General features: G+C 40.6%; 1 protein-coding gene across 1 annotated transcript; it reads left to right on the top strand.

Annotated features, from left to right (window-relative positions):
- Positions 1-250: 250 nt before the first annotated feature.
- On the top strand, positions 251-9,687 carry RBFA (ribosome binding factor A (putative); the record flags this gene model as incomplete). Its single annotated transcript, XM_010016378.1, has 6 exons — positions 251-293; positions 1,050-1,226; positions 3,957-4,069; positions 5,250-5,334; positions 7,485-7,555; positions 9,276-9,687. Coding segments are annotated over 6 exons (901 nt in total), but the record flags the coding sequence as incomplete, so codon positions are not given.
- Positions 9,688-17,620: the final 7,933 nt, after the last annotated feature.

Below are 17,620 nucleotides of genomic sequence, written 5' to 3'. Positions count from 1 at the left end.
GGTCCCTTCCAACCGAAACCATTCTGTGATACTTTTCCCCGCCTCTCCATGCAGCTTCAGCCGTGGATAGGGAGCATTGCTCCCGGCGGCACACCCTAGTCTAACTGTTGTGGGGAAAACTACCTGTGGGCATGAAAACCTGAGTGGTGGTGTGTGCTTTCAGGTGGGTGGCATTTTAATTACACAGGGAATCCTTTGTTTTCCTGGGCTGCTGAAAGATAAAGCTGATTTCCTTTCCTTTTCCCAAAAGAAAGAAGTTTTGGTGTGAGAGCCCTACCCTGGGATCTAAAATGGTAAGTGTAAGCTTTTAAGGTGCTGTGTTTTTCTGTGCCTGGAGGAACACGCTTGTGCTTCTGTGGTTGTGTCTGACTTTGGGAAAAGCATTTTCTGGTGGAAATAGCAAAATTGTGTGATGAACACTAGGGCTCCAGTTTCATTATGATATGCCAGGATCGATGTTGAGAGAAGTCATTCAGCTCCCATGGCTGTTGCCTTTTCTGTGCTGATCTTTCATTCACACCAGAACCAATGCTGTCTTGGAATCATAAAATCACTTAGGTTGGAAAAGACCTTTAAGGTCATCAAGTCCAACCATTAACCTGGCACTGCTAAGTCCACCCCTAAACCATGTCCCTTGCATGCTCTTGAGCCTACAGCAGAGAACTGATCCGGATTAAAACTTCTGTGTACCAGATTAGTTTTACTTTTATGGAAAACAAGTTTTTATGTCTGCTTTTCAAACAGATAGTGCTTTTCAAGTTAATGCATGCTGTATTTTAAAAAAGGGATTTATTGACCTGTGTAACTAGCTTCAAAAATAATAAATAAACGAAGAAACCTTGACTATAATACATGTAATGACTGTAATATGTGAAGATTTTCTGAACAGAAATATTCTTCATTGAACCATATGATACATAAGACGTATATAAACCATCACAGCTGCAGTAATGGCATTCTAAGTGTAAAAACCTGTGTATTAAATGCTTAATACAAATACAAGTTTGTAACTATGGATTAATGTGTTGAGTTTTTGTTTTGTTTTAAAGATGTATAAACCAACCACGTTGGCGTCCATAATGAAAGCTGAACAGATAAAAACTAGGAAAGAAGATAACATACGCCTCAGAGTCTTGAATGGTCTTATTCATAAAGCTGTGGCAGAGATGATGGCTACCTGTGAAGTTAATCAAGAACTTTATGATCTTAAGCTGGAAATCTGCAAGGCAAGTGCCAAAGCTTCAACTTGTTTTGAGCCTATCTGACTATGCCTGGAGGTTGGCATAGCAGGCCAAAGGAACAACTCTGGGTGTTGTGATGCGTGCAGGAGTTCTACTGCATGGCTTCTGATGTGGCAGAGCACAACAAGATGAGGCTGTGGATTCATCTTGCAGACTAGGAGAACTTTGCCATTGTGCACCTGGCTTAGTAGACCTTTGCCACTATAATGCAAATGCAGCTTAGGCCAACTAAATGGTGATTCTCTTATTATGACTTTTCATTTTATATTATTCAGACATGTACTCTTTGCCTTGCCCTTTCCGAAAGAGGAGCCTGGTTTTGCCAATGTGAGTGTATTTTTCCCAGAGTCTTTTCCATGCAGCTCTGTGAAAGTTGATACCTCCTTGTGTTCCTCACCAGCATCACTATACAGGCAGAAGACTTAAGTGCGGCATGAGCTTCCTTCAAAAAAAAGACAAGCCTAAGAAAATGGCATTGACAAGCAAGGTTACAGAAAGATTTAGAATTTGTACCTAATTGTAGCTATCGTTGTCATAATTCATGGGTTTGAAAGGGACGTTAAAGCTCTGATTCAGGAACTAAGTCTCCACATTCTTGTTCACTGTAGTTTTTTCTTTTACATTTGTGGTTTTGTTAAGGTTACCTGTGTTTGGCTTAAAAGCTTGACGGACTTAGAAGCATGGAAAAACAAACTGCACCTCATAGCTGTATCTGTGACAAGGGGTTTGTCATTTATGATTGAAATGGATGTTTCTGCCAGCTGAATTCATTCTGTCTTCAGGCATGTGATTAAAATTACCTGGGCAAGGTGAATCTTTTGGCTCTGTATGTGCAGTATCCTTCATACGGTACTTCTCTCTCCAGGGCTTTGAGGATTGCTCGTCTAACTTGGATGGCATGTCTGCACCTAAAAATACTGGCTGGTGTAGGCAAACCACAACACTTTCAGTGCTGTAAATGAAACAATTTATAATACAAGGGAGGGAAAGAAGCAGCCTTCTTTCAAATATAGTACAGATTTTATTGTAACTGTGTACTGCTTAGGAAAAGTTTGTGCTGCGCTAGGATGTGGCTGAGACTCAGTCTTGATTTATTCTAGAGCTGATTCTGGTCTGATATCATTACTTCCATTATCAAAAGAAATAGAATCTTAGATTTATAGAATGGTCAGGGTTGGAAAGGACCTTAAGATCATCTAGTTCCAACCCCCTGCCGTGGGCAGGGACACCTCACACTAGACCATGCCGCCCAAGGCTCTGTCCAGCCTGGCCTTGAACACTGCCAGGGATGGAGCATTCACCACTTCTTTGGGCAACCTCTTCCAGTGCCTCACCACCCTCACAGTAAGGAACTTCTTCCTTATATCTAACCTGAACTTCCCATGTTGAAATTTAAACCCATTTCTGCAATCCATCAGAATTTACTTTTTTTCCATATGAGAAGTTAAATATACATAATAGTAACAGATAAGAATCATGCTTCAGACCTGATACATCAAACATTTATCCACTTGATAACATGACTCGTGATGATGAAGAAATGGCTTGAGTTAGATGGGGTTGTTTGTGTGCTTGCATTAGACGCAAGGGAGGGTTGATCCTGCAGTAGAAACAGCTGGTTAATGATCACAGTGGTTTGTTTTTTTTTTTTTTTTAGTGAGTGGTGGGTTTCCCAAGGGAGGAGCTATTAGATGCTAGAAAAAATCAGTATCTAGTTTGGGTTTTGGGGACAGTCCATCTGCCCTAGGAAAGAGTAGCACTGTCAGTAGCAGACTGATGCAGTTTTCACTCCTGGGAATACTCTGATGGCAGTGTCTTTTTCTGGTGATATATGTAGATACCTATTTGTTTGAAGCTTTGGTTTCTGGACTAGATGACCTCTGAATTGTGCCTTCCAATGGGTAGTTTATGCTTTCTCCTCCCTCTTCCTTGGCTCCTTCCTTTGGTTGAGCTAGATAGGTTGTTAGAAGTTTGCCAAGTATACTGTCATAATGAGAACCTGTTTGTAAGACACCGCTAGATGTGATGAATGACAGTTTCAGAAATCTTTCAGAATCCAATTTGTGCTTCACAAGTTTATTCTTCAGGAAGATCTTACGTGTGCTTTGACCTCTGTACACCATGCGTTTTCAATTACATGTATGACATCTATGAATATTACCTGTTAGTGATGTAGAGGTTCAGGCATCGGAGGTTGCCAGTGGGCTTTAGAGCTGGAGAGGTACTTACATTACAGTGGCAGGGAGAGTGTCCTCTTTTTTATCAATATCAAAATCAAATTATGGGTGACAACAAACCAGGTCCTTCTTTAGCAGAAATGTATACTTTCAACTATATTCTAGAACATTGTCATTCTGGACAGTTCGTGATGGTAACACTGTTGTGGTGACTAAATGGAGCACTGTCAGTAACATGCAGGTCTTGGCAGACTTCTCTGTTTAATTTCAGTTGAAGGGGAGGTTAGGCAGTGACTTGCTTAAATAAAAAAGTCCTTTCAGGTACTGAATGTAAATTTTATTTCGTGTTAAACTCTTAAAGGCACCATGTAATTATGGTTCTTAAGAGCAGAGATGGAAGAAGAGATTCTCCTAACACTTTACATATGCAGTTTAGATCACTGTATGCTTATTCATGAATTAGAAACTTTGTTGTATATGAAGTGTGTGTATAAAATTATATACGTATAATTTTAAAGAAACATTTGTCTTTTTGCAGGTGTCTCTGGCATCAAACTTCTCAGCGTGTCGTGTGTACTGGAATCCTGCTGCTACTATGGAGAAAGAAAGTTATGTTGAAAGTGTACTGCAGAAGAGTGCTCCACGTATACGGTACTGCTACGGGGTAAACAGTTAGGTCACTTCATAAATTTATAGCCATGTACTATGCCATTTCTTGAGTATTTCTAACAATCTGTATCTGACCTGTTAGGATGCTTTGGGTTTTTAGATATTTGGAGTCAGAGCATGTCTTGTGATGAGCCTCACAGGGGAGGATGGCTGTGTCAGACCAGCTGTGAATTCTCCTGTTGGAGCACAGCTGGCTTATTTGGCTTCTGTGCTTTCCTAGAATTGGACTAGGCTGAGCTGAAAGAAAGGAGAGTCTGTATGAAGTTTTACGTCCTTGTACTAGTGATGGTGGGCTGGACATGCTGTGCATGACAGTAGGCCAGAATATGATGTTGCACAGGAGGACTGGCAATTGCAATAAGTAATTCCTTACAGACTCACTGGGCAATTCTGTTTGTTAGGGACAATTTGGACCGCCAGAAGGGATGATTGACATTACAGAAACTGTTCACATTACTGATACAAAAAAAAAAAAAAAAAAGGGATACTACCATGTATTATGATACTTTTACCCATTTTTGACAGAGGGTCCAGTGGGTTTTCAGGATATCAGAGAGATTTTTGTCTCTCCCTCTTTCCTTGGCTTACCCTCTGCTATCTAGTCAGTCTGTTGGAGGATCAGGACTTCCCCAGTGGGGAAGGTGGCATTGAAGCATACTTGCAGAGCCATTTCCTTACCCCCTGTTTCCCTAGGCTGTGTAATTCCTGCTCTAGCACAATGCCTCTTACTCCCAACAGCTTCCACTCAGAGAAGGGATGTTGCTGGCTGGGAAGAAAATGAGAGAAGCCCTGTCAGTCCTTCCTGCAGCTAGCATGTAGGACTAGTTGTCTTGCCCTGCTATGAGGGCTCTATCCCCCACTGCTCTTACCCCTACAGTAGGGATAAGGAAGACAAATGAAGTGCCAGCCTGTGCATATAGGAGACAAACCTATCATCAATACTCAGTGGAATCTGCAGCTAGTAGTTTTTATATATTATACATTCAGAGTTGGGGATTCTACAGTGATGTATTGCTTAGCACTAACCTGAATGGATACCCATCAGACTGTAAGTTTTGCAAACCATATATTTAAATCTGCAGTAGTCTGGAATTAAAGTATTTTATCTGTCCTGGAGGTGCTGTTCTCTTACTCAAATTGATGAATGCTGTGTTTTTGCCAGGTATCTTCTGAAGAGTCAGCAGATTTTAGGAAATATACCCCCAGTAGTATTTGTAAAAGACAAAGAAGGTGCAGCTGTAAGAGAGGTAATTATAATCTTTGACTCAATGTACAAATATAGTGATACGCGAACATGGTGACATAGCATGCCATAATGCTTAGGAACATGGAGAGAGCTGGTTGTTCAGTTGCTCTACCAATCTACATTATAAAGCAGTTTTTGTTTATATGCTTTCCTCTTCATTTTAGCAAAGAATCTTGAGTAAGACTGATGCTTAAAACGTGAAAGAATATAAAAGAATCCTTGTAGCTATTGCCTCATGAACACTTTTTGATGCTAAGTATAAAAAATTCTGAAGTGAAGTTTTCAGAAAAGCTTGTAGGCCAGATCATTAGGCCAATAAATCTTAAAAAATTAAATTACAATTTTAAGGAACAGTATAAGGTAGGCAGTTATCTTTTGCCTTATATAGATGATTTTAGAAATGAGCTTTAAGGAGCTGTCTTCCACATTTTAAATGTTACTTGTTTTTAAAATTCCATTGAATGTAATCAGTGATTTTTAATTTTTCTTTACCCCAACTAGCGAAGTGGAGATCTTTGCATAGAGGATGTAAGCTCGCTCATACTACCTTTTTTTTTTTTTCCCCACTTTTAGAATTGTCTTTAATGTTTCACATTTTCTGTCAAGGTGTTGATAGTTTGAACTAGTTGAAATATTGTTAGAATAATGATGTTTTCTAGGAACTGGCTGTCATTAGGAGTGTGAAGTGAGATCTCTGAAATAGAGAGATTTCCAAACGAGAAAGATGACACCAATGAGTAGAATTTCATCAAAAATGTCTTCTGAAGCTGTTGACGTGAATGGAAAGAACATTAGTTGGAAAGAGGGTGTTCACATTTCTGTACCCTGAAGTGCCTTATTCTTAGATGTGTTACTATTACAACCAATTACTGCTACTGACTTACAGGCTCATGCAGCGTGTATTTGCAGAGCTGGAAGGGATAATAAGAGCTTCAGACTCTCTGGAAATGCAGTGAACTGTTTGAACTTTCTGTATTCAGAAAAATTCTGAGTTTTGTGCCAGTGTACTGGTCCACAATGCAAATGCTTTGCACCCGAATTAGCACCAACAAAAAGTACAAGAACAGAAATGAAATAAACGCTTCTGAAAGCTGTTTATATTCGATCTTATGCTCCCCATAATCAGCACAATAAATTATACACAAATAGTGATTATGGAAGTGCTCTGTCATTACTATTACCCTATTATTAACATACATAGATGGAAGTACAAATATGTACTCCTGCAGGTTCTGCTTTTCAATTCTGTTACTGTGGGGCCTATTCCATTAATCACTCACTGTTTCTCAAGCTTTGTTAAATGCCCACTTACTCTTTTTGAAGAGTTTTGGAGAAAATGCCTGGACTGCATTACCTTCAAGTTCAGTGCATAGACATCAAGAAAGTTAACCATGTAAGACAAGTAAAACCTCTCCTTGTGTAACCTCTGTCAGTGAATGGCACTTGGGAGCACTTAAATGGACCATCTTTTCAGACTTTGCAGTGCGTCAGGATTTATGTAATCCGCAGATTTGAATAACGGGGCTTGAAATAACGTAGCTGAATCTGATTTTTAAGTATTGGAAGACAAGGAAGGACCATCCAATTCAACTCCTAGAATAATATGCTCAATTAGAAGGGAAGTAATGTAAGGAAAAGTGCAAATAAAAATTTTGATTGAGATAAAATTTTCACAATTAGGTACAGTTTCTAAGCACTGAATATACTAGATTTGTAGCATTTACTGGTTAGGTGCCATGTTAAATGGGAGTTGGGAACTCAGTATTTACAGGTAACAGAAATACAAACTTGCAGAAAGGGGGAAGAAGTGAAAAGAGTCTCAGTGTAAGGATGTTATGAAGGATTCTAAGACTGAAGTAAGACCAAATTAAAAAAAAAAAAGGAAGTCACACAATCCCTAGCCAACTGTTAAGAAAGTATGAAAGGCAAAAACTTTGTAGGAATCCCTGAATCTGTTTGACACAAACTTCTTAGGCAAGACATACAAGCATTCTATTGACATGGAGGAAAATACTATTTAAGAATGGACAATATTCCAAACGTGGAAAATAAAATATTTGCTGTTGGATAGTTTTCTGTTTCTTGTGTAGGTGTGAACAAAGTAAATTTGATCCAGGACTTTTCATATGTATTGTCTTCATGTGTTTACAGATTGAGGAATTATTATCAATTGCTGATTTTGGACCTCCAGAAGCAGAAGAAACATCTCAGAATGATTCTAGGTGGGTTTTTTTAAAAGTCAGAATTGTACAAGTATCTGTTTTCATCTCTGTTGGCCAACTTAGATTGGGTATTATTTGACATGACAGAAAATACATTTTAATTAGATGTGTACATTGTTATATCAGATTTCAGCAACTGGTGTTACGAGGAAATTAGAAGAGAGTGCCTTTTTGCAAGACCTTACCGAAAAGGCATCTCAGCTTTTAAAGAGGTCAGTTGGGCCCTTTTATTAACAGAAAAGGCTACAGAATAGCCTAGGACAAAACTAATATCTAATTATCCTGGAAATTAAATGTAGAGGATGACATTTAATTTTGTGGCTTAAGCTTTCTTTTCCAAAGTTACACCCATTTATTAGAATGAAGGGAAAATATTTCTTATCTCATATGCTCAGGTTTATGTTCATATTTTAGTGGAGACACATTTTCATAGGCTACTTTGTCATTGATTCTTGTGCATAGGAACCTTGCTGCAGAACACAGGTTCGCAAATATGGAAAGTCTCGTATATAAGCGGACCTCTGTTAAGCTGTGGAGAATGACTGAATTGTTACAGCATAGTGTGTATGCTTTCAGAGGCAACTAATCTGAGGTGATAACAGAACACAGCCTTAGAAATCAGCTGTGTTTGTTGTCCATACTCTGAGTGACATAGTCATCAGATCCATTACTTCAGATCCAGTACTTGTTCTGGTATTAGTATCTTTATAAAGGAAATATTTTTAGAATTTCTAAGAATTCAATACTTGATATTAAATAATAATCTAATATCAAGTATTTTTTATAATAAAACAAAACAAACCAAAAAACTTTGCAGCAGTAATACTTGTTTCTTGCTGGTAATTTTCTCTTGAGGATAAAACCTCTACATTTACCAGCACTCCTCTCCTTGGCCACTTTTTTCTGGTATAAAACTGATTTGTTATACATGACTTACTTACAAATTTACTGACAAATCTTTCTATGTTAACAATAAGTAAGTTAATTTAGCATTCTTTTGTGAGGGATTTTTGGCTACTGAGGGATAGGGCTGAATTCTAGTAGAATTCATTAGATTCTGTGGACTGGATGCTCTTGAAGCCAGCAGCCTGCAGTCTGTTGGTGGAAATGCTTTTTGTGCCTTAACATCTCACAAAACAGTTGATTCATCAGATGCAAATCAGAAAGAGCTTCCTGGGAGGAATCACTGTTGTGACAGACTTGCCCACAGGGCACCTGCCATCTTCCTCTCTCTGTGTCTTGTGCAAATACTTAAATCCATACTTAATGCGTAAGCATTAGTACTTAATGCTTAAGGTGCTACATGCTGTCATTCATACATCTGTCTGATGTGTTTGGATGCTGATTCTCACTTCTTGGAATAGCTGTGAGAAGTCTAACTTCCTTGGAGCTCCCAGGTCCAGTGCTCACTCTTGTTATCTGTGCACACCTTTTCCCAGAAATAAGCAGTTTCCTCTGGAATGTAGTTGCTGTATTGGTTTCCTCCCATTAAATCTGTTGACATGCTGAAAGGCTTACATGCAGCCTTTCCTTGGACACACGGTTCGGTGATATCTCTTCCTTCTTAATGTAGGAAGGACAATGCTGAACACAGTGCATTAATAAAGTAAAACCGAAAACTCCAGGTTATTTCTGTGTTACTCAAATTGTCAAAATTGCATTGCCCCTTAAAATATATACGGGGAGAAAAAAACCACATCATTTGTTTTCCTTTCCACAGTAAACTGTTCTCTTCAGCAACTGAATCTTCAGATCCACCCATGCGGTCTAATCTTTTTGGTATTGATCATGAACTGTTGAACAAGCAGATAATGGACTACAAAAGACTGAAAGTGTCAAGAGATACAGGAAGCATTGCCTGGACAGAAAAGCAGGAGCAGCAGCTTTCTCAGATTCGAAAGAAAATGAAAAAGAAAAAACCAAAGAATCCTCCTGATGATGACATTACACCACAGAAATACTTAATGGACAGATATGAAGCTGATTACTGGGATGATAACACTGAAGCGGTCTCAGACTATGAGCTGGAGGATGCATTGCAGGAAGATGTAAATGAATTGCAGAAAGATGTAAATGAATTGGAGGCAGATGATGGCAAAACTATAAGTCAGCCTACTGATAAACTGAAATGAAGTGAAAAAGCCACTCCCTTTAAAATGGAGGCTGCCAACAGCAAAAAGCCTGCCACAGATACTGAAAAATTTGTTTTGTACAGCCTGTTTAGCACTTCCTCTTTCAAACTAATAGGTTTGTCACACATGGAGAGATTAGCTAGCAAAGGTCTGTAAGAAAACCAAAAATGCTATTTGTGACATTCTGTTAAGCAGCTTTCAAGCTGCTGCAGTTGTAGGACTTTCAACCAGAGAGCAGTTTTGTAATAACAAAATAAACATAGTGGAGCACTAAGCTAAAACATCTTGTAATTTTGTTGATTATTTCAAATAAAATCAGGATTTCTATATTGAAATGTCTTTTTTTGTTGGTTTTTTTTGTTTGTTTGTTTGTTTGTTTGTTTTTGAGTCATCTGAATAATCACAGCGATGGTGTCTTATTCTAAGGTCAGGAAGAAGGAAGGAAGCAAAATAATGACAGTGGCATTCAAAGAGCAGCTTTCAGCACGCAGATGAGGACAGGTTATTCTCTAGAGGACCTAATCTAATGGGGAATTCTTTCCACAAGAAAGTGAAACTCACTGAAATTACAGCAAATAAAGATACAACCCTCAAAGAAAATAAATTTATTTGGTTTAATATTCAGAAATCTACAGTTTTGCAAGGGGAACTGCAACCAGAAAAGAATGGAAAACTGCTTATCCATTGGGTTAAATTGGGCAAAGCATTGACTGTGGCTGAAAAAATGTATTAAAACCTCAAAGGCAGAGAAAAAGCAGCAGGAAAGAGAAAAAGCAGCAGGGAAGAATGCCCCAGTAACTTTGGGATTTGGAAATGGATACAAAACCATATAAAAAGTGAGATTAGACCTTTCTGGCTCAAAGCAAGTACAAAATAATAGCATGAGCGTATAAAGGCAAGAGGGCTGAAGCTTCAAAAGAAGTTATGACTAACAAGGTAGTAAAAAGGAATTCTACCAGAAAGAAAGAACATTTAATTCCAGTAGTTAAGAGGGAAGTAAAGACAATGCAGGGGAGGTTGCACTATAGTATTTTGCTCTAGTTTTTCAAAAAGATTTCAAAGATGGCGAGTATAAGCTCCAGAATATAAACAGTCTAAACAATTTTTAGGTAGGAGAGAGCAGTTCAGGTCAACAACGTACACTGAAATCCACTGTATTCACAAATTTCAGTGTGCTTTGTTCAGGCTTTCCAGGAGTTCTTTCTAAATTCTACAGGACAGACACACTTTGAAGTAGATGCTCTAGTTTGTTTTCCAGTGAATGAAAGTATTTATAATATCAGAAACTGCTCATGTACAGTATCACTCACTCAAAGCTAGCCATGGCTTTGTTGCAACTTGGCAACAAAGTTTTTAACTTTCTGAGTGAACAACAGGAACCTGTTAATTGGTACTTGCTAAATGAACCCACAGAATACTAATGTCTCCATCTTTAGTTTCTGCTGTATAAGATGTGGGACTTTCCTGACTCTACCTAAAGGTTAAAAAAAGGCAAAAAAACCCCAACAAAACACCCAAACAACCTACATATTAAGCTTTTTAAAGAACAAGAAGAACAAAGTTGACTACTTCTGCTTCTTAAGTTCAGACAGCTATAAACTAGGTTTGCAGTTCATAGCTTAGATTTCATCTAAAATAAAGTAAAATCATGCTCACTGTCAGCCTCTTGTGGTTTAACCCATCGGCAGCTAAGCACCACACAGCTGCTTGCTCATGTCTGCCTGACCCCAGATGGGATTGGGAGGAGAACTGGAAGAATGTAAATCCTGCAGGTTGAGATAAGAACAGTTTAATAATTGAAATAAAGTAAAATATTAATAACAGTAATAATAGGAGAAAAAGAGGAATAAAACTCAAGAACCACAAATTACGCACAATACAATTGTTCACCACACACTGACCGATACCCAGTCTGACCTGAGCAGCAATCAGTCACTTCCAGGTAACTCCCCCCAGTTTATATACTGGGCATGATGTGCTATGGTATGGAATACCCCTTTGGCTAGTTTGGTTCAGGTGTCCTGTATCTGCTTCTTTCTGGCTTCTTGTGCTACCAGCGTGGTAGTAATCTCATTACATTTATAGCTGTAAGAGGCAATAAATTGAAAGTTACACTCTAGGTGAGCAGTATGAACTATGATCACTCGCAAAATTTCTTGATCTAGTTTTTATATATTAAATAATCACAGGTGGAGAAGGAACTTCTAGTGCCTTCAGACCTGGTCCCCAGGTTGCCCAAGGAAGTTTTGAATGCTCCATCCCTTGCAGTGTTCAAGGCCAGGTTGGGCAGACATTTGGGCAACCTGATCTAGTGTGAGGTGTCCCTGCCTCTGGCAGGGGATTGGAACTAGATGATCTTAAGGTCCTTTCCAATCCAAACCATTCTATGAATTCTTCTGGGGAGGAAGCTGAACTCTCTCCAAATAAACACTATATTCCTTCATCTAAATTGTCACAGTCCATATAATAAAAGAGCCAGAAAAATGCTTACTTCACTTACTTTCTTGCCCTCGGCAACACAATGAATTTGAAGAGCTGACATGCAGACTGGTATGCCTGTTGCTAGCAGTGCTAGCTTTGCTTAGTAGATTCCACATGGTTATGCCAGCCTATGGAGTGTGTGCCTCCTCAAAGAAATAGCAGAAAATGAATATTCAAAAGCAAAACAGTAAGCAGTGATAGGCTGACACACCACTTAAGACACGTGAGAGTCAAATTGTTCATCGCTGCTTCTGACTCATATCATGTGGTCTCTGACATCAGGCAGGACCTCAAACACAGTGAAAGAAACTTGGTGAGAAACCCAGGATGTGAAAAGCGGATGATGGAACTCAAAGCAGGCACACAAACATAGTTATGCTGGGCTGCAAGGTGCTGCACCAAGCACCTGTGTGCTACCACATACACGGGCAAACCCTGAACTGGAGATCTACTTGGGCTTTCTTACCTTTGCAGCCCTGCTCCCCTCCTGGCAGCAGTCACCGTAGCTCACAACTTCCCAGCAAGTAGATATCGAGCCCCAATCATCTGAAACCGACAGCAACACCACCATATGCCGCTTGTAGTATGTAGGCTTACAGGAGCCCTTTCCATCCACCATCGAAAAGCAATGAGTTTTGCACAGAAGGGAGGAAAGACTGCCCGGGACACAGTTTTCTTACAGAAGATTTTTGGGTAGAAGCAAGGAAGAACTACGTCCTGCAGAAAATAGGTAGGCTGGGTGTGCATTTCCAGCACAGGCTGGAAAATGCTGCAGGCTGGATGCAATTGTTCACCTCATCTGTTACTCAGATTTCAACCCAGCCTGAGAAGCACAACTACACTGAAGCTCCCCTTTCCCAGGCGGGAATGGGGTCCTGCTCCTTGCTGTCAGGAGACCCCCACCTCTGTGGAGGAAGGGAAGCAAGGAGGGGCAGGCTGCCACAGGGCTACTGCATCCTGCTAACATTACCTTGCTGCAAAACTGAAATCTGAATTTGGCAGTTTAGTTGTTTCAAAGAGTCTTTGTCAAAAGACATGATTTCAGCAGCTGATAAGGAGCAAAATTGTGCATGTTTGGTCAATGGAAACTCAGTTCAAGTATTTTTCTTTTTGCCACCTTTGAGAGAGCAGGCTGGGACAAACTATGCACTCAGCAGAGTTGAAGGCCAATAGAAGACAGCCAGGTGCTCTCTGTGCATCACTCTCATTTGGATGCCTGAACTTTAACTTCCTTATTGGTACCTCTGACTGCTTTGTTTAAGATCTTGACATTTTGTGCATTTCTATTTCTGTCACAGCAGAAGCAGTTAGTGGGAGTTCAACACTTGCTGTTAGAACAGAAGTGAATGCTTATCACTTGGTCAGTCCAGACTCAGGCTGCCATTTACCCTTTGCTGTATGACTCCTGGTAATTGTTTCTATCTTGTGGGATGGAAATCTTTAAGAAACATTATTCTGAGTGCACCCCTTTTCAAATTCTTACTTTTTTATTTATGTTGATAGGCTGTTTGCTGGCAGATTCATAAGGCACTTAAAAGGTAAAGAAACATTGCAATTTGCAAGCACAAGTGGTCAGACTTGCTTCTACTTTTCCCCATAGGTTTTGCCTTTCAGTTTTGTGAAGTATGCCGTTCGTTTGGCTTTTGCATCTTTCTGGGGAAATTTCCAGTAGGTTTAAGAGTGGGACAGGACGCTGCAATCCCAGTGAAGTGAGGCAAGGTGAGCAGAGGCAGAATGGAACTGATCTGTAAAACCACACTGGTCTGATACTGTTGTGCTCATTTCCGGTCTCTGGGTCCTGGTGTCTTTGATATCTGAATATGAGCCATCTCCTGGATGATTCTTAGCTGTAACAAAGTTTCGTTTGGTAGTGCCCAAATGGCATTGTTTCACACTTATTTTACATAACTGTTTTTTTCCCCTTTTAATTTTTGAGGCTACATTCCCACCTTACCTTATCTTTACAGATGACTGGTTTTGACAGTATTTATTTTTCTTTTCTCTCCTCAGCAGGTCAACAATTTCAAGGGAAGCCACACATTATGGAAGAGTTGATGATATATGGCTGTATAGTAGAAGAGAAAAAGGAGAATTCACTTCAAACCACTGCTTTCATTCATGGGCCAATGCAGCCTGTTTAAAAACTGACAAATTTCTCTGAGTAACTGCAGCTCAAAGACAGTTCACGTTGGGTTAGCATGGGTTATCTTGTCCATGCTTATGGTTATTTAGATTCACATCTTATCCAATTTTCTGGAGAATTTTTTACTACTTCCATTAAATAAAAAAAATGGAAGAAAGGTCAAAAAAAAGTGAGATTGTTGTGAAGTTTGGCTTAATACATCTGAACAGATTCATTTGGATTCAATATCAGCAAAGGAGGAGCGGCATGGTGATGATTTCAAAATGTGCATTTCTTCAAAGTGCATTGCCTAGGGGTAGTTGTGAGCAGCCTAGTTCTGATCATGTTTTTAATACCAGGAATGTGTTTGGAGTTGCTAATATGAAAGCCCTCCAAGCATACCATTTGTTCAGCCTCCTCACAGATCTCTGGAGTTCTCATTCTACCTGGATGACTAGGAACTTTGTGAAGGAGCTATGTTTCATATGTAGATGTCAGATTCTAGATCTGTTTCAAAGTTTAATCCAGCTATCAAAGACCTATTTGCAAACAGGTACCAAAGCTGCTAGTCCCAAAGGGGCTGATACAGTTGCCTGAACAACCATCAGTGAGCTAATTAGTGTCAGAGAAGTTCATGTTCACAATGTCTGGGCTAAAGGACTGTTCTTCCTGATTCCCCATCAGAAGAGGTATCAGTATCCTAGATGAGAAAAAGCCTGGATGAGTACAAGACATATTCTAAACAGGAGGGTTTGAGTTCCACCAGGAATATGACAACTGACCCAAAGGTGCTTGCCTCATTCCATCAGTCAAGTCAGTGCTTAATTTCTTGTGCTTAAAACATGGAGAGAGGTAGCATTTCTTCACCAAGTAGGTTCCAGAAGGTTTGAAGAGAGAATCACATAATGGACTGAATAGTTGCCGAGTTCATACCTGCAGTCCCAAGGGCCTTGGTAAAGGCTGTAATTGTCCTGCTTTTTGTGACCTTACATGAAAGTATGGTTATTTAAGCAAAATGAGTGCTGTATGTGAGGCACTTGCATATCTGGAGTGAAATCCATTATGGTGATGTTGGCATCATTGTGGTGAACAGGCATTCTTTGAACTTGACTCAATATGGATGTTACTCCAAGCTTAATGTAATGCAAGGTCAGATGCAGAAGAGTTTGAGACCATTGCAGCGCAGCTGGATGTCTTCTGATACCTATACAATGCTTTCTTATGGACAACATTTTACCATTGGATTTGTGTCTAATAAGGTAAAAGCATGTCTCAACTTTCTCCACACCTGGGGCTTGCAGAATACCTTGCTCTTGGATTTTCTAGTGCCTAGAAAACTCCAGGTTTACTTGGATTTTACTTTCCTTTCACTTTGCTTGCATTGTGCTTTCTGTAGTGGAAGTCCTATCAGCCCTCTTGCCTCTGATGGGCTTCTTAAAGATTTACTGTTAAATAAAAAGGGGGATGTTGCTTACAGCTAAAAGCGGCTGGAAAACAAAAAAAGTCTGGTCTTCAACAAAAGCTAGAAATGTGCTGTGCACATTAATTCTAGACATGGTTGTAAAAGACATGGTTGCATATAATACAGGGTTCGTATAGAATCACAGAATCATAGAATAAACCAGGCTGGAAAAGACCTTTAAGATCACCAAGCCCAACCGTTACCCCAGGATTGTCAAGCCCACCACTAAACCATGTCACTAAGGGCAAACTGATCTGCCCTCATGGCTGCCCCCCACGATCTCCAGTCACAGCCACTGCTCATCTGCCCCCTCACAGTGGCCCACACTGTATAGCTGCTGCCCCTACCCCTCATGGACACCACTCATGGCACATGGCTGCCCCTGCTCTCCCCTCAGGATCTCCCCTCCCAACCGCCCCACCACTCCCCTCATAATCTTCCTGCATGGCCGCTCCGGCTCTCCCCTCACCCTTCACAATCTCCTCTCACCCCTCACAGTCACCCCTCCTCTCCCCTCATGATTTCCCCTCGTAGCTGCCCCTCCTGTCCCTCCACAATCTCCCCTCACCTCATGGCCACCCCTGCTCTCCCCTTATGATCTTCTCTCATGGCCGCTCTTGCTCTCCCCTCACCCCTCATGTTTTCCCCTCACCCCTCATGCTCACTCCTGCTGTCCCCTCATGATTTCTCCTCATGGCCACCCCTCCTGCCCCCTCACAATCTCCTCTCATCACTTATGGCTGCCCCTGCTCTCTCCTCATGATCTTCCCTCACTCCTCACAGCCGCCTCTCTTGTGCCCTCACGATCTCCTCTCACCCTCATGGCTGCCCCTGCTCCCCCTCACCCCTCACTATCTTCTCTCACCCCTCATGGCCACCCCTCCGTTCCCCTCATGATTTCCCCTCATGGCTGCCTCTCCTGTCCCCTCATGATCTTCTCTCATGGCCATCATTGCTCTGCCCTCATGATCTCCTCTCACCTCTCATGGCGACCCAGCCTGTCCCCTAGTGATCTCCCCTCATCCCTCATGGCTGCCTCTCCTGACCCCTCACGATCTTCCCTCACTCCTCATGGCTGCCTCTTCTCTCCCCTCACCTCTCATGATCTCCTTTCACCTAAATTAGATTCTTTTTCTTTCTTTTTTTAAGTACTACTTCGAATTTTAAAAAGGAAGCTGTATACACCTAAATTATACACAATTTGCTTTGCTACTTTGACAGAACTAATCCATTCTTTTTCCAACCCTGATATTTCTAGTCAAGATCAGCCACCAGAAAGTTATCTCCTTGCTGTACTATCAATTCTCACACTGTGTGAGATGATAGTACTGTGTACCTCTCACACTCAACATAATCTCTTACAAACTATAAGGTAAATCTTTCTGTCTGCTTTAGGAATACGTCAAGACAAGGCATCCAAAAGGTTCACAGAATCATAGAATACCAGGTTGGAAGGGTCCTCAAGTATCATCTGGTCCAACCTTTCCCAACAAGCTTGACAAAGACTAGATGCCCCAGCATCCTGTCAAGCTGAATCTCAAAAGTGTCCCCTGTTGGGGAATCCACCACTTCCCTAGGGAGATGGTTCCGATGGCTGATTGTTCTCATCATGAAAAATTTCCTCTTGTGTTCAGTCAGAATCTTCCCAGGAGTAACTCGTGCCCATTACTCCTTGTCTTTTCCATGTTACTCCTTGTAAAAAGTGAGCCTCTATCTTCTTTGTAGCCACCCTTCAAATATTGGAACATGGTGGTAAGGTCTCCCCGGAGCCACCTTTTGTCTAGGTTGAAAAACCCCAGTTCTCGCAGACTTTCCTCATACAGCAGGCTTCCCAGTTCTCTGATCATAGAATCATAGAATAGTTAGGG

The sequence above is a fragment of the Nestor notabilis genome, unplaced genomic scaffold, assembly GCF_000696875.1.
Source record: "Nestor notabilis isolate BGI_N333 unplaced genomic scaffold, ASM69687v1 scaffold11606, whole genome shotgun sequence".
NCBI lineage: Eukaryota > Metazoa > Chordata > Aves > Psittaciformes > Psittacidae > Nestor > Nestor notabilis.
The sequence above is the reverse complement of the archived record's forward strand: the minus strand, read 5'-3'. Positions and strand labels throughout refer to the sequence as shown.